Source organism: Antedon mediterranea, chromosome 10 (assembly GCF_964355755.1).
Source record: "Antedon mediterranea chromosome 10, ecAntMedi1.1, whole genome shotgun sequence".
Taxonomy (NCBI): Eukaryota; Metazoa; Echinodermata; class Crinoidea; order Comatulida; family Antedonidae; genus Antedon; species Antedon mediterranea.
This window is the reverse complement of record NC_092679.1, coordinates 6,738,026-6,755,277: the sequence shown is the minus strand read 5'-3', so window position 1 is coordinate 6,755,277 and position 17,252 is coordinate 6,738,026. Positions and strand designations below refer to the sequence as shown.

The 17,252-nt window shown below is 35.4% G+C and overlaps 2 protein-coding genes across 5 annotated transcripts; one reads left to right on the top strand and one right to left on the bottom strand.

The window, feature by feature from the left end:
• The first annotated feature begins 5 nt into the window (after window positions 1–5).
• Window positions 6–16,593, top strand: LOC140059810 (potassium channel subfamily K member 6-like). Of its 2 annotated transcripts, XM_072105739.1 has the most exons (6): window positions 6–33; window positions 1,894–2,026; window positions 7,906–8,070; window positions 11,318–11,491; window positions 11,931–12,191; window positions 14,578–16,593. In XM_072105739.1, the coding sequence occupies exons 2-6, from the start codon at window positions 2,011–2,013 to the stop codon at window positions 14,808–14,810; spliced, it is 849 nt and encodes a 282-aa protein (XP_071961840.1). In that variant the 5' UTR covers window positions 6–33; window positions 1,894–2,010; the 3' UTR covers window positions 14,811–16,593. The 2 variants fall into 2 exon arrangements, with proteins under 2 accessions (XP_071961840.1, XP_071961838.1); XM_072105737.1 differs by lacking the exon at window positions 6–33 and having other exon boundaries at window positions 1,900–2,026; window positions 7,599–8,070; window positions 14,578–16,592.
• On the bottom strand, window positions 1,226–6,172 carry LOC140059808 (leucine-rich repeat protein 1-like). Of its 3 annotated transcripts, none has more exons than XM_072105733.1 (5): window positions 6,047–6,172; window positions 3,623–3,859; window positions 3,150–3,248; window positions 2,344–3,071; window positions 1,226–1,763 (listed from the first exon to the last, which is right to left on the bottom strand). In XM_072105733.1, the coding sequence occupies exons 2-5, from the start codon at window positions 3,803–3,805 to the stop codon at window positions 1,505–1,507; spliced, it is 1,269 nt and encodes a 422-aa protein (XP_071961834.1). In that variant the 5' UTR covers window positions 3,806–3,859; window positions 6,047–6,172; the 3' UTR covers window positions 1,226–1,504. The 3 variants fall into 3 exon arrangements, with proteins under 3 accessions (XP_071961834.1, XP_071961835.1, XP_071961836.1); XM_072105734.1 differs by having other exon boundaries at window positions 6,061–6,156; XM_072105735.1 differs by lacking the exon at window positions 3,150–3,248.
• Window positions 16,594–17,252: the final 659 nt, after the last annotated feature.

Here is a 17,252-nt window from a genome sequence, read left to right as displayed (position 1 = left end):
TAAGAAGTTTTCGAGCACGTTTAAAGATAAAAGGCAGGAAATGTATTTTTAATTTTGTGTACATAATTTAGATTAGATTGGGCATAGATTCATTTGAATCTTTATGTTGTATTATTGTAGACAAATAATAGAAGCTTTTTGTAATAAAATATGTCTTTGGTACGTCTAAAATCTGAAGAGTAAAACGGCTAGGCCTAGCTAGGTGTGGAGGCCTGACAGGCCGTGGGTTGATGCACCAGACCAGACTACTGTACTACTCTAGCTAAGGTGACGACGTATGGTGTCTTCTTAGTCTCTGTAGCTAATTCCATATTGTTTTATACTAGGCCACATAATACTAATCACAGTCTTAATTCCAAACATTAAATAAGAAATTTGTATTGCAATCATAAATTGCTGGTGCCATCAACATTTTTTTCATGTACCACTACCAAGTATTGTTGATTGATTATTATTCTGCTGAAAATAATAAGACAATTTAATTTTAATGGATCTCTTTATTAATAGTAATATCCAAAATATAACATTTTCAAAAGCCAAGCAAATTAAAATCACATAGTCAAACATCGTGATGGGATTCCTCAGGTAGAAATGTAAGATAGCTGGAACACACTATATTTAAGTAGTATATTTTAAATACTTCTATAAATACTACTGTACTGCTTCTCAAATTGTGTGTTCTGTTATATAGATACCGTCTATTTTTCTGTGACGAAGTACGAGTTCCATTCATTTAAAACTAAATCTGTGGGTGGTTGGTACCTCATGTCTGTCTTTACATTTGCATTTCATATATTGTTGTATAGTAGTAGGCAAGGTTGACGGTATCTTGTATTGTTAAGGGTCTTTCACACCATTTCCGGCACGGTTCCAGCCCCGGAAAATCCAATCGAACGTCAATGTTTTGTTTTCCCGCGGCTATGTGCATATCGATTGGTGCATAGCCGCATGAAAACGAAACATTGATGTTTGATTCGCCGGACCGTAACCGTGTCGGAACAGGTGTGAAAGACGGTCCCTTTACAGTGCTTTCACAAAACTGGCACCTTCAACAAAATTTAAATGAAAAATAAAGATACTATTTATTATACGTTATATTTATTCATATCTCTTAAAAATCACAATACAAGCAGAAATAATATACTGTACATGACTAATATTTAGAAAAAATAATATTAATAAATTAAATACAAATTAACTTTTATTTACATTGAATTTTAAGGTTTTTTTTAATTTTTCTAAATTATAGGTATATGGTATAAAATTCTCGTATTTTGACATACATTTTTACAAACATTACAAAAAAACAAATCGTTATATTATACTGTATATGCAGTCCTGTATACTTGATATTAATTTTTAAGAAGTAGTAGTAGATCAGTAAAATTAATGCGTTTTATAAGAATGAAAAATATCTTTGGCATATGTTCTGTGTATGTATAACAACCACATTTATAATGCAAGTTACATTTAAGTTATGCTAAATTAAGTTAAATAAAGATCTTCACCGTTTGCATTTCCATAAACATTTTGAATTTCTTAAAATGTTTTTATAACAGCGAGTTGAACAAAGGAACGTTTGTAAAGGTGCTGTCACTCCAGTGTTCTCCGTCCTTGTGATGATGTGAGCAGTTTGGCGCAAATCAATGCTGCGAAGCGCGGTAGCGTAAGGCAAGATGCATTCACGAGAGCATACACACATCTTGGTCCTCATCAGGTATTTACACAAATAAGCTGGCAGCGTACTTGGATCATGTGGTAGCCTACAAAAAACAAGGAAAAATACTAAATATTAAATGAACTTCATAATTAGATGATAATATTCTGGACAATTTATTATCATTAGCTAGGTTGACTTGCAAAGTTGATACATGTTATGTGATTTTCATACAGATCCAACAGCAAGTAGCTCGAAAATTACAGGATGGAAGTTGCATTTAAGGCTGAGTGAGAGTACAGTCGTGAGTTGCTGAACTACCCTGGATCTAAGTCAGGATTGAAGAAGCCTGGATGTTGGGGTTGGAAGGCAAGCTTACTTTCTACCATTAAACTTTAACATATGTTTTTGTTTGTTTGTTTTTTAATTACGGTAGTTAAAAATGCAGGCTATATATACATAGGCCTACTGTTCATAATTATCAGTTTAACTATTAAATTTAATAGTGATTTCATATATCCTATATTATTTAATAGTGATTTCATATATCCTATATTATTTTATGCTGGATTGTTTGAAAAAGAAATGAAATATAGATCCTTAAACACAAACAGGCCAGGGTTGTAATAATTAAAAAATTCAAATTTAATCATGTTAAAATCATGTAAAATATAACCTATATTTACCTAAATTTTGCAACAATTCTTGCAGCTAGTTCTGTAAGTGGCATTACAATATAATCTTGATTAAGCAGCTGTATATCACTGTCTTTTTCAAATTCGTTCCCACTTAAATCCAATTCTTCCATCCGCAAATCACCAAACGTTGCTGGCAAATTTCTCAATTTGTTTCTGGCAGCCGAGAAGAATTTAAGAGCACTTAACTGACCAAAATTTGAGGGAAGTTTCTTGATTTCATTTGAATTAAGGTTAAGTCTGACCAATGAAGACATTTTGGTAATGTCAGGTGATATATATTGAAGTTTATTATCGGAAAGATCAAGCATTTTAAGACTATGTTGTAACTTTCCAGTCCATATACATTTGGGAACTTCCAGTAGGAAATTCCCAGTTAATTTAAGCTCGGCAAGAGTTGGTATTTGAGAGAGTTGTTCTGGTAATGTTTGGAACCGGTTATTGCTGAAGTCCAGACTTCGGAGTTGTTTTAACATTAGAATTCTTGAATCCACTTTCTTCAGCATGCAGTTGCAAACTCGTAATGTCTCCAGCGTCCGTGGGAACCCATTTGCTAGTGGATAGTTCTGACGGTCGGTGATGTTTAAGCGTACTTTTAACGGTTCGACTTGCGAAGATGTCGCTGGTGCTAATATTGACAGTTTGACTTTATCCATATCTCGGTTTTGATGTCCTAATTTCACAATGGAAAGGAAGTGTTTCAAAGATACCTGATCTGCCTGTGAATAAAATTAATAAATTGATTAAAAAGTTTGTATCGAAAAACAACCTGATCTAAGACTTAGATCTTGACAAACCTTTTGAAGTTGAATATCAAACGGTGGAACTTTCAGTCTAATTGTAGCTTTTCCATCTTGTATAAATTTGCCAAAGATATTCTGCACATTGTCACGCAACTAAAATGAAACAGTTAAACAAATATTACTGGTAAATGACTTGACTTAATGTCTTTGTTCTCTGAGTAGACTTCTTACTGCTCTGTCTGGGCTGCTTTGCTTTCGGATGAAATTTTTCTTTCTATACTGTTTAGTGTGTTATACTGTACCTTTGATATATCATTGTTAATATTGAGAATCTACTCTATAGTGTGTATAACATCAATGTTTGAGTTGGTATTGGTTGTGAAAATTGTACACTACAGTAGTAAAAAGAGGGAAGTTTTATTTTACACTTTGATTGAGAATGCAAATTCTAGAGTACCTCAAACTACTGTGTAAAGCTAAAAAAGCAAAAATACACAAACAATTATCTGAATGCTGTAGTACTGTACCTTATATTTGGTGCCAACTCTGTCCTTAGCCGTGCAAACCATGAGAAAAATGGCTCCTGTTTTACTGTCTGTTGATTTTGAACGCCCAATTGAAAGAAATGTACGAATTGGTTGACTTTTCTTGCGCATTCCTTGAGCTGATAACTGCCGGTTGACAACTTCTGCATTGCAAGTCAACCGCATTTTGCAGCTCTGTCTTTTTATCTAATATTAAGCCTTGCTAGTGTAGTGGGAGGCCTATAAATAACAGAAATTTTTTAATATTAGGCCTATTATATTACGCCGTGGCTAAAGATACGGTACCGTATCCTAACTTCCGTTTACTAAAGGTACGGTAAAATTGCATCACGTCATAATCAGCCAATGGGGTGCTGTTACGTGTGTGACGTCATCGTATAAGGACTTTGGGATTTTTTTTCACATCGCGTCTGTGGAGAATGCGGCACCAGGCTGCATGGATGTGTGCGCTGATGATTCTGTGACTTGACCTCGGGGCTAGACCTACCAATGTTGAATCCAAAAGTTTAATAACGGCCGACAACGTCGATGCTGTAGTAATAGAGCAAGATCATGTGGTTGGTGGATAAAGCTTTTAAAACAGTAGAAATATGTTGATAGCCAAATTAGAAGTAATGGAATTGTAATTCAATGTTGGAAATTGTGTAGTCTGGGCTCCAGACGGAGTTTTTTCTTAATATTAGTAAAAATATAAATATTTTTGCACATATGGTGATTCATACGTGTATTACTTGAGATTTCAGACAAAAATCAAAATGACGACGTGTGGAATGACATAAAAAGACAATAAATACAGACTTGGAGCAAGTCTAGAAATTGTGTTGCGTCTAGTTCATTCGTCCATAGTTACTATATGACAGAGGGTTTTATTTTTATTCCAAATGGCCTATTTACGCCTATATTTTTTTTTATTAAACTTTGGTTACAGATGGTGACCATAAACAAAAATGCGGACAATAGGCCTAGCCCCCAGGTCTCAGTCACAGAAATCAGCGCACACATGCAGCTGGCCCCAGCCTGGCAAACAAACTCATATACCGAGGCTATAGGTTATAGCAGGGAGTATAGTACGTAGTAGGCCTCTTTTGAAACAGTAAATTTCTGTATTCTAGAATTAAAATCAACATGTTTTGGCTTTTCAGTAATAACACTCGTAAGCTACATTTAATTAGTTTTTGTCACACGACGGCGATTTAGCGATAAATGAAGCATAAAGAAAATGTTGCCGCTGGTTGATTACTGTTTTCGCGATATGAAAAAAAATCCTAAGTCCTTGTACGATGCAAACAGAAGTTAGGATATGGTACCGTATCTTTAGCCATGGCGATTATTATTAAGAAATATATTGACGACACGATTGTTTGGTTTGATTTTGTAAGCCATTTTTGATAGGCCTACCTATTAACTAGTGTTAGATTTAGGCCTATATAGGAGTAGATTCTATAGTATATTTAAGCCTAGTATGCAAATAAACAGATCAATGCATCAACCAGTTGGGCCGAAATGACCATGGTTCCTTAATAATTATACGCCGTGGTTAGGATTCCGGCACCGGAACTCAACTGCCCACCGTTAGGGAATCCGACACGCTATTGCGCATGCCCAGAGCTCTGGGAAGTGAATTATAGCTTGCACTAATAATAGTGCCACACCACGAAGAGTCGGAGTGTTTGTTATAGGGATTTACTGTAGCCTAGATAGTCGTTGCGCGAGCGAGAGAGCGATGGATGAAACTTGGCCTATGCCATACATGAATTAATAATTAAAATATGACTACGCCACGCGTTAAAATAATTATAATGATATTATTAATAAGTATCAGTATCTATCTAAGAATCGTAATGCTGTTTTTAGCGTTGCGACCCTGACTTCCCGAACAGTTTTTTCACATCCACGCGGTGGCTGCCGTCAACAAATCAACTTGATGGCATGTTGTATATGTACAGTATAATGCCTTATGAAAAATCATAAAACTAGTCATGTATTTATATAATTCATAATGATATGAATTTTATATATGAATGAAGCAACCACTTTTTAATTACAAAATAAATACTATAGGCCCACTGGTCACGTAGTCGAACTGGTAGACCTAGCCTAGATTAGTGGATCCCATGGCGCAGCTATGAAATAATCCATCGCTGTTAAAAAGTATAGAGAGTCGCCGATTACCTCGCTCTGGGCATGCGCAATAGCGTGTCGGAATCCCTAACGCTGGGCAGTTGAGTTCCGGTGCCGGAATCCTAACCACGGCGATAATTATATGACGGTAAAGCTGCCGACAACCGGTTTATAATACTAGGCCTAGGCCTAGGCTAGGCCCTAGCCTATAAATAGCCTACTGCTTCTCGGCCTAGCTTAGCTATTATTAAGTTGTAATTTATGGTGTTGTAAATTTAAACTCACGTTAATGTACGTACTTCCTATAATAACTGTTCATCAACTGTCTCAAAATATACTTTAATCGGAAAAAATAAGCCACTTTTTTATGAATAATTATTGCTGTCTGTTGTGTGTGGTGGTGGCGTTTTCTAAAACTCAAATTTGCAATTTTCGCGCTAATAACAAGTGCGCCCTCTATATGTGAACACAAATTAAGTTCACTCTGCTGCTAGCTGCACACAGTAATTAGAAGATACTGTATATAATATAATGGTATCTTCCCTTTTACCATAATACAGTAATAATAATGTGGGTGGTACTCTTTGTTAATAAAGGTATATCCAATTTAATAGAGGATTCTAAAAACTAACATCCAAAGAAGCAACAATGTTAAATGAATAAAAAAAAATGAAAAAAATATGTAGGCCTACGTGTAGGTTAATAAAGTAAAACTTTATCTAACTTATATTTCTGTACTTATTGTAATTCCATTGTTTTTGTGTAATTTAGTATTTCAATAATTGTCGAAGTCATTAAATGATACCGTTGCATTAAACTACGAAGTTCCCCTACCGGATAATGTTTTATTGTTTCGCGTGGTCATAGCTATCCAAACAGCGCCTTAGTGGTTGGGTCCTTATCATGATCAAACGCCCGATAACAATAGCGGCATTAAATTAATACAATATTCATGTAAACACAGTCGTCGGCAGCAGCGAGGATCCGGTTAGAAGCAGGTAAGTGGTTTTATGATATTTGACACTCCCTCATGATGTTCTAGTTAGTGTTTGAAGGTATATATACATGTTCACATTATACCTATTTGCAACCATGATTTATGATGATATGATAGGCCTATTGCTCTAAATAAGAGGAATAGGTATTAAGCAAGTAGGCCTAGTTATTGTAATTGTATTTAGAACTAGATGTATAGGCCTAAATAAAGTTATTATTTTCGTGTCGTTGACAGTTCTCATTGAGTGTGTTGGTAGATTATACAAAATCACTCATTTAATTTTGATTTAACAAAATTGTGATCAAATTGCTTACTGAAGTTGCTGTAATTTTCATCATCAATGTCTTGTTTTCAAGAGTGAATACCGTAAACTTATTTTGTGTTTTCAATGCATGAAGCCCTTACTTGAGGCTTTAACAACTGTAGACTTCGACACAACATTATCGCGATATCAGAATGAATACATGTTTACTTTGTATATAGCAAACAGATACTGATGATAAATACAGACTGTAGTTTTTATTCATTTAACTGTGGGATTTGAAGAGTATCCACAATTGTGAAAATACATGTATTATACATATAAAGAACAAGTAGAATATGTAAACGGATGATAAAAAATGAATGATAGAAACTACTTGTTATGTTGATGAATTATCCATGGACTCTCTAATTAAAAATGTTGATTATTATATTGTAGGCCTATGGTTTTCTGTTGCATATAGAATAGGCCTACATGTTAATAGAAGAAAAAATACATTATTATTAACAATAATTTACAAGCAATTACACAATTGCTGGTAGGTGGTAGGTTTTTACGGTATAAATTACTCTTTTCAGAAAACGTATATACGTATTGAAGCAAGGCAATTAAATAAAGTGACGGGCAGGTCGGTTAGATCTGCAAAATCTCAGTTAAGGAACTGTCAGTGTGTTATGGAACATGTAGGCCTACGTTTACGCACCATTGCAAAACACAGCGTTTAAACGATGCCTAGTAGGAGACAGATTGTTACCCCCTGTTTAGTCCTACTTGCGATATTTATAACGTATCTCTGTCTCGGTGCTCTAATATTCTCACGACTCGAAAGACCAAAAGAAGAGGCATTTTCTCAAGAACTTTATAGACGAATAAACTATTTTTTAGAAACAAATAAATGCGTAGATTTGGAGGATCTTGAAAGTTTGGTAGATGTTATTATATCTGCTAATGAATTTGGAGTTTCTTGGAGCTATCATAATGTCACCTCACCAAGCAGCTGGGATTTTTGGTCCTCCTTGTTTTTCACTACCACTCTGTTAACCACTATAGGTAGGTAGGCCTATAACTGCATTCATTTTTTGTTTAATTCTGTTAAGCTCAGTCTATATAGCACTATCAAACTTTATGTGACAAAAATATCATCATATTTGGGCACATCCCACTTTTTTGTCAAACTAATTTGATAGTGTATAGACAGAGCTTAATGGTGGTAGTGTCTGCGCACACAAAGCTTATACACGCGTGCACGTATAAAATATCAATCGTTTGAACGCCGCGGTATACTGTATTGACTTTTGGCACTGAAGGGAATGGAGGTGGGGAGAGTTTAAACGCATAACAAACTGAATGTTTTGCGATTTATGTGTGTATTATTTTCTCAAAGATAATGTCGTTGAGAATACGGGTTGCCTTTCGTTACGTAAATGTCACAATATTATTATTATTATATTATTATATAAGTTGTATTATATATTGCTGCTATCATCAGTAATCTCGCGTATTTACAAGTTCAATGCTTCTATTTCTTCATATTAAGCTTTCAAAAATATATTATTAAACTTGTGCGATCCCGTAATTTTTAAAATTTGTAATTCAATTCATGCCCAACCTATATCCGAAGAATCGAAATAAGGAGTCTATTTCCTGCATCGAAGACGTACCTTAAAATTAAACGGATATTGTAAGGTGTGTTCAAAATCATTTTTGGCAGACAGAACATTCCGGAATTTTATGACGAAAATTAATGTTTTCAGCTATGACATGGACTGATACATAACTTTAAGTATAGCCCAAAAAATGACGATGAAGCCTAAATTGAAATATGAATTGAGATAAATTAAATTTAGTTATAGGCTACAGTATGTTATCGTATTTATGTGCTGTAACCTAGGCAAGTTTAGGTCTACCCACAATGGCATATCAACAGGAGATTATAACAACAGCATACTGTATATTATTATACACCAACGCAAACACTGTGTCAACCTTCCATAAAACACTAAATAAACAACATGATATAGGCCTATCATTTCACTGATGTCATGGTGGATGGATAGAGATACTCATTCTACCACGTATAAACGTTTTTCAACTCATATTTTCTATTTTGTCAGATGTCTGCCCTAAACTGACGTAATTTTTACTTTATATTATAGGACTAAATTGCAAGCAATTCTCGGATTAAACTCGAACCCACGACCGAATCAGAGCACTAGAGCTTGGCGTTATACCTCTAAACGAACGAGTTTTCCAGGGGTTAGGTTCGCAGTAAAATTGAGCAATTTCGGAAGTGTAATACACATACATAAATGTAACTATTGTCTTGCACCTATACCAAGCAATATGATATAAGACGGGTGTCACGAAACCTAAGACCACGAAAGCTAAGACCCCCTAAGACCTAAGATCACGAAAGCTAAGACCCAAGACCTAAGATTACAAATATTTATCTTTCGCACCTGCCTTGTATTTTAACTCCCAACATTTATTCTGAATACCACACCTTAGAATTGGCACTTTCATGAAAAGAATCACATAAAAAGTAACAAATACATTTTTAAATTGATGATTTTACAGACGTTTTTCTCGCACACAAAATGACTAGCCTACAGTACAGTAGGCCTACCCCATGTTCAATGTTTTTGTTTCTATGGAACGTCAAAAGAGCAAAAATTATATAGAGGGCTGAAAACTCTGTGGAGTCCATCTACAGTGTGGATGGAACAATGTAAAATTAAAATTGTAATGATAATAGTATAATCATGCAAGTACGAGGAAATAAATACTGGCAAATAAATTTTAATTAAAAAATCATGATAAGTTTTTTTGTTTCGTTTTCTTTCTGTTTTTATACTTGTACTATTATTGTTGCTCTTTTGGCGCTCCATAGAAACAAAAACATTGAGCATGGGGAGCTCGAGGAGTTACATTACAGTATACAAAGAAACACATCTGTAAAATCATAAATTTAAAGGATTTATTTATTTGTTATTATGTGTTTCTCCTTCTGAAAGTACTTATAAGTCCTAATTTTAAAGTGTGGTGTTCAGGATAAAGTTAGTCAACAAATTTGGAGTCAAAATACAAGAAAGGCAGGTGCGTAAGAAAAACATCCTCTGAACCAACACAATGGAGTAAATATATACAAACAAACACCCCGTCAAGTTTGTTTGTTGTAAAGAAAAATATACATTTACTCAACGGGCGAAAATAATGTGAGTTTATCTATGTTTTGCGGTGGTATTAAATTATATTTATGGTAATAAATGAAACCTACTGTGTTTAAAATTATGTATGGATAAACAAGTATTGTTTTTAAGCTGTAGTATATCTTAGAATTTGTAATCTTAGGTCTTGGGTCTTAGCTTTCGTGATCTTAGGTCTTAGGGGGTCTTAGCTTTCGTGGTCTTAGGTTTCGTGACACCCGATATAAGACATCGTGTTATGGTTTAATTTAGTTAATACGGTATCCTGATTGACGTCACATGCATAGAATCGACGCGCGCGTTCAAAAGTCGTATAGGCCTACATTAAACTTGGTTTCCACATAGGACGCAAGGTATAGTTGATCAATGACAAGCGATAGATTAGATAATCCATTGCTTGTGATTGGTCGAATTGCTTTCGTTGCGCCTACCTCCTTGCTTTGCGTCCTAGTAAATTAAACTTTAATACTATCACTGTTTGAGCTCACTAGTAAAGCGGGTATCTGTTCTTGATGATAATTCAGACGTATTATTCAATTGTATATATGAGAGAATATGAACGCTGCCTGGCCCTTTGAATAAACAACAAGACTCGCAGGTGTCAATTCGTTGGTTCGAATCGATTACCAATAAATGCTACCGTCAAATCGTGTTACATATTACACCGAGGCCATTGCGCTTCCTTTTGTACCTCGTTCAGACTACAAAAATAGATATTACTGTGTTTTATTTGTTTGAAAATACGCATTATATAATAATATGGCGATATGCGCTGAGTCACTTGATTGGCAGGGATTATTCTCGGATGAAATAATTTATTTAGTTATGTTAACATTTTGAAAGATCCGTTAGGCATACAGCATCATTAACAAGCGCCGATAAGCCCATGCCCTTTTACCCTCGTGTGGGCAGCGTAGGGGTAGTACTCAAGTCCCTGCACCACTCAATTAGGCCTTACAAATAAACATTTACATTTATTTAAGGTTGATAATATTAATTATTCGCGCAATAATAGTGCATGTTTTTCATTCCAAGTATCAAATCGAATTCAGAAAATCATGTTAAAAGTATTTTGTATTTGTTCCCCTCAGGATATGGCCATGTGACCCCTCTTGGCTACTCAAGCAAACTATTCTGTCTTTTTTATGCGTTAGTCGGGGTACCTATTACTCTGCTCTTTTTAACCATGTTTATGACGCTTCTACACCGACTATCTAAACTATTATACAAAGCCCTTGATGAAAGGATTGGTAAGAAGCCAATAGGTAAGTGAGTTCTATAATACAATATAATAACTTTTAGAAATAATGTATTATACTGGTATAATAACATATACCGATAAAATTACCTAACGATATACCGATAAAATGACATAAACCGGTAAAATATACTGGTAAAATTACATGTACCGGTATACCCGGCGGTAAAATTATGTATACCGATGAAATGACGTATATCGGTAAAATGACGTATACCGGTAAAATTACGTGTTTTTATAGTAAATCGGTAAATGACGTATACCTGTAAAATTACGTGGTATATCCATATAATATGGAGTATATACCGGCGAAATTTAAGTATACAATACCGGCAATATGACGTATACGAGTAACATTTCGTATTTAGGCTTACCGGTAATTAATTGACGTATAGCATTAAAATGAATTAAAAAGCTAGCCGTTACCTATATGTTGTATTTCACAGGTTCAGCAAGATCTGATACAGACCTACCAGTCCGAAGTTTGCACATTTGTATCATCGTCACACTGTTTTCAATTTTCTTCGTTATTTTACCTGCCACTGTGTTTTTATATCTGGAGCCAACTTGGACATACTTGGACTGTTATTATTTCATATTTATATCATTAACTACAATTGGTTTAGGAGACTTTATACCAGCGAACGATTATTCGACGGAAGACTGGGACCCTTCATATAGAGCGATATATCAAACTCTAGTATCAGGTACGACATTCATTTTGTTTACTCGATTGATGTTTGTATATTAGACCGTTTTAGAGGCGTTCTGTGTTCTGTAATATTAAGTTGATATACGTATCATCTCGAATAAGGACTATAAACCGTAGGTCCAGTGTACACATCTAGCTCATGTGCACTTTAAAGAACCTAGTACATCTTTCGAGACGAGCAGGAAGGGTTATCCCGGTGTACTAGTACACACTCACAGCCACCCTGGTGTACAGTAACAGTAACACTCAAAGCCACTCTGATCATAACTAGGCCTTCATTTACCCTGTATTAGCCTAAATAAAATAACATCCTCCATTAAAAGACGTAGAATCGATTAATCTTTGGTGTTTGGTTATTTATATTGAAGTTGCATTATGATACCGCGTTACTTGCGTTAGAGAGGATGTCCTTAACTTGGATATTCCTTACCTCATAATAGTCTTTTATTATTAGTCCTTTATTATTAGTCCTTTATTATTAGTCCTTTATTATTAGTCCTTTATTATTAGTCCTTTTCGTCCTATATTGGGAGATAATGCTATCGTGGTTTCTGTAACACAGTAATTCAACTGTAATACAGGGTTGTTTAGAGGTCACTGTGATAGGCCTAAACTATAACACATTGACCAGTAGGCCTACATCGGGATTTAGACTAGGTTGTTTTAAGTGCACACACGCGCGCCAGGCCTTCAGTTTTAAGTACGTATAGGCTACGAGATCTTATACCACCAGAACTAATGGAAAAGGAGTGTCGATTATTATGGCTGTGGTTTAGACAGTACATGATATGTTTTTCTCTACGTAGGCTATAGGGGGGGGGGGGGGGGAGTCCCGTGTTCTCTGAACGTAGGGGAATGAGCTGTTAGGAGCTCATTGTACTAAGCCTCGGCATTATGTGGTAGGGTGGCCAGTTCCTTTCCCCGCCGCCTTTTTTCTCCCTAGTATTTTCAACCAGGTACTCATTTTACAGCTGAGTGAACTGGGAGTTGTCGGGCATTGAACCCGGGTCTATCTGTACGACAGTCAAGTGTCCTAACCACTCGGCTATCCAACTCCTAGTAGGCTATACGGTATAATAATTGGGTGTATTTATTTCATTTAATCTGAAAAGTTCATTAACCTGCCAGCAACTTTTTTTCTTCGTTGTTCACGTTATTTTTTCTCTCCACAACTCACATTTCTTTAGACAAAATCGATTTACCAATAACAATGCATACACAAAACAATCGTCTGTTGTCCACTAATTAGTTTGAATACAAACATTTATTGAGGGCAAACTACCGATAACGCATTTGCATTATAGCATGATTGTGTTCGATAAACGGAAATGTTTAAGCGCAAATAGGCCTACTGTATTGTATATACTATTTCATAAGATTATTAGGTGATTATGCCATGTTGATACCGTAAGAAATCTCATTTAATACGCTCTTATAACGCTGCGCAATTCACACATGCATTCGGCGATGAAGCTTCGCGTCAAAATCGGCACTTATTAGCACATTTTTCAGTATCTCCTGAGAATTCATGTGTTTTTTAGTCAAATTTAAAATCAGAAATCATACTTTATTAACTAACGTTACGATCCGTTTTCGTTTCCGAGCATATTAATAAAATAATTTGCGACACATTCTAGTTCACACGAACGAATTAATACACAAACTAGCTATCAAATTACAATATTAATTACACGTGGTGTAAATCCCGTCCATATGTTGTATAAAATACAATTGTGTTTATAAAAGCAGACACATTACTTATGCATGATTTATTGTTTAGCATATAAATTCTATTAAAATTATAAACTTTAACATATTTACACCGTCAGTTAATATAATAATATTAATGGTTGTCCTAAATAGCGCATAATATGCAAATATTTCTGAGCGCTTCACCAAAAAAATATCCTAAAGCTTGATTCCCACTAGCAGGCAACAAAAGGATGTAAGCGCACTACAATCACGACTCGATGGATCATCCGCAATTGAATCGTCCCGTGGGAACCAAGCTTAAGAATAAAAAAAAAAAGATATCATGCAGAGGAACCATTTTCACCAAAGCACTTTTGATTCTTCCAAAAAGCTTGATGGAACGGGATCTACAGAAGTGGAAAGTGGAAAGGATCGTCTATCCAGCAAAAGCTGAGGATTCTAAGCTAGTTCTAATGCTTGGTCTACACTATCAACCTAACAAAAAAAGTATGATGTGCCCAAATATGGTACCGTAGTGATGTCACGTCATCGTGTCCATTATATGGGCACATTTTTGTCACATAAAGTTTGATAGTGTAGACGGAGCTTCAAGAACCAAGACAATTTGTAAAAAAGATTGCTTAAAAATGTTTTTATAATATGTTAACCATCGTGTCTTTCATTTTCAGTGTATCTTGTAATAGGCCTAGCTGTAGTTCTTCTAATTGTCGAACTCTTCGTCACTATTCCTCAAGTTCGTTCCAAATTGAATACACTGTATGGAAGCGATGAAGATGATGATTTAGCAGCCACGTCAGTCGAGCAACAAGAACTATCTCAAATACCTTACAATAATGCGGGCTATTCATCCATGGATACAAACGAACACAAAATCAGTGAAACAGCAGAATTAGTTCATTAAATGAAATGCGCCGTATAACTGTGACTTTGTAAGACTCCAGATATCATAATGCATCACTTCTTTATGAAGACAGAGAATAAACAAATTTAGCAAATAATTTATATTACAGTATTATTCATTATGACCATTTACACACAACGTGGAGCAGACGGACGGTTTCCGCTTACCACCGTTACCGCTCGTCTTTGTATTGGCCTTTAAGGCCACAACAAAATCATTAAAACCGCATGCAGAGACCCACATCAAATCTATCCTGTTAATTGTTTGTTTTTTTTTTAAATTTTCTGCAAAATAAAAAAATTATTTAAATGTTTTTTTTTTTTCGTTTTCATTCTTTTAAAGCATTAAGAAAAAATGTTTACTATTTATCAAAAATGATAACGCTGGAATTTGAAACATCGCCCTCTATAATTCGATTACAATCTTCAGGTATCAAATACTACAGCGGGATTATTTAAAAAAAATACTATCGAATAATGTCAATGTAGAAGGCACTGTTTGGTTGTGTTTTAACAAGGTCATGCTCAAGTTAGTGTTTACCGACCGACCGACATAGTGACCTGTAGAATCGCGTTGCACGCGACTAAAAGCTAAAATGTCACATGTCGAGAAAATGCATACCGATCAGGAATGCATTAATGATCTTATTAAAGCGGATGTTCCGTTACGAATCATCGTCTGAAACGGTATGTTCCACTGGGTAAGTATGGCACAGTTTTTGCTCGAAGGCTTATTTGGATGCAAAGAAGACAAAATCAACCAAATACGTCGTGAAATATAACGTCTTAAATACTACGTCCTTACCGAATCAGTGCAAAATTACCGCTGTTATCTTTTATTATAAAAATATTGCACCTGATTTCCAGATTGCTAGGAAGTAAAAGATAAAAAACATGTAATGCGAAAGCGCAGAGCTGTTTGAAAACCTTATAAGACCAATTTACACAGACGAGCGGTAACGGTAATAATACAAATATAGAATCACAACACAAGATAGATTCTACATCAGCTACGCATGTTTTCCGCTTAAGCGTGGTTCCCACTAGCGACGCAACACAAGGACGTAACGCAACGCAAATGAATTGACCAATCACAAGCGATGGCTTATTCGCTTGTGATTGCTAACTGTCTCTAACTTCGCTTGTCATTGGTTAAAACGCTTGCGTTGCGTTTACGTCCTTGCGTTACGTTCTAGTGGGAAACCACGCTTTATCATTACCGCACGTCTGTGTGAATTGGTGTTTATGACTGTCTCACGCGAGTCAGTTGTACAGGTAACATAATGTTAAAATTAAATAGACTGAACACGCGTCTTGTCTGCCGCAAGGGGTATCCAGGATTAAGTGGGGCAATTAAATTGAAGCGATGTGCACCCCATACAGCGTGCCATTCGGCAGGCTGCATTTTGAACGTAGGCTAAATGTTGCTAAGCCCGGTTAGATCAATTAAAACATGCACAGAAGATATTCTTCCCGCGTGGCGTACGCTAGCCATCCTGCTTTCAGGTAGAATCAGTTGTTAGAAAGCTCCCCTGGGATTCTTATTGATTTATAATTAATTCCATTATGGTTATATTTGGATAATAAACGACTGGTAATTGATGGTTAAAGGCGGTTCAATGGAACGTGCAAATACAATGACAGTTATAAATCGCATCTCTGCTGATCATTATTTTAAAGAGACACAACGCGTAACGTACAGATTACGTCATACGCGCAAAGTTTTGCCACCACCAAGGCTCAATATTGGTATAATGCTTTTTGCTGGTTTCCACGCTCGGCCGTGATGTTTCAGGTTTTTACATAAACGGGATTTCATACATATAAGAACATTTTCTTATTATTTATCTTAGAAACTATGGTATTTTACCAAACTACTTTAATAATAAATTGTTGCCTTTGAATTATCGCATTGTCCCAAAAGTAACCAGATTAATCAATTGCTTAGGTAAGAACAATGAAATGTGATAATGGCTGTGCGTATGGAATTTCCTGTGGCATGATAATTAAGAAAGTCATTAGGACTTGAGACAAACTGAACCACATACAGCTTCACGTTGTTTGTTTAAGCTAATGACAATTATGATAATGATAATTATGTTATATTTTCGTCATTCCTGGCTTTGTTGTGACTTTGAACATTGTAATGTTGCATTTAGTATGTCATTTAAAGGGGAACTCCGGGCATAAACTATCTGGAAACTGGGGATGATAGTTGCAAGCGTGCATACGAAACGCAAGTAATCGAACTGTCGCTTGTGATTTGTCACTGTTAGTTGTGTTGCAACTCGTCATTATCACCGGAAGCCAAACTTGGTCGGAAAAAAACAAAAAAAAAAGCCTAATAATACAGTATTACAATACCTTAGTTAGGCCCTATTTTTATTTTGTCTGTAAGTTAAACATAATTTCTTTTATAATGATTAATTATGGTGCAGATAGA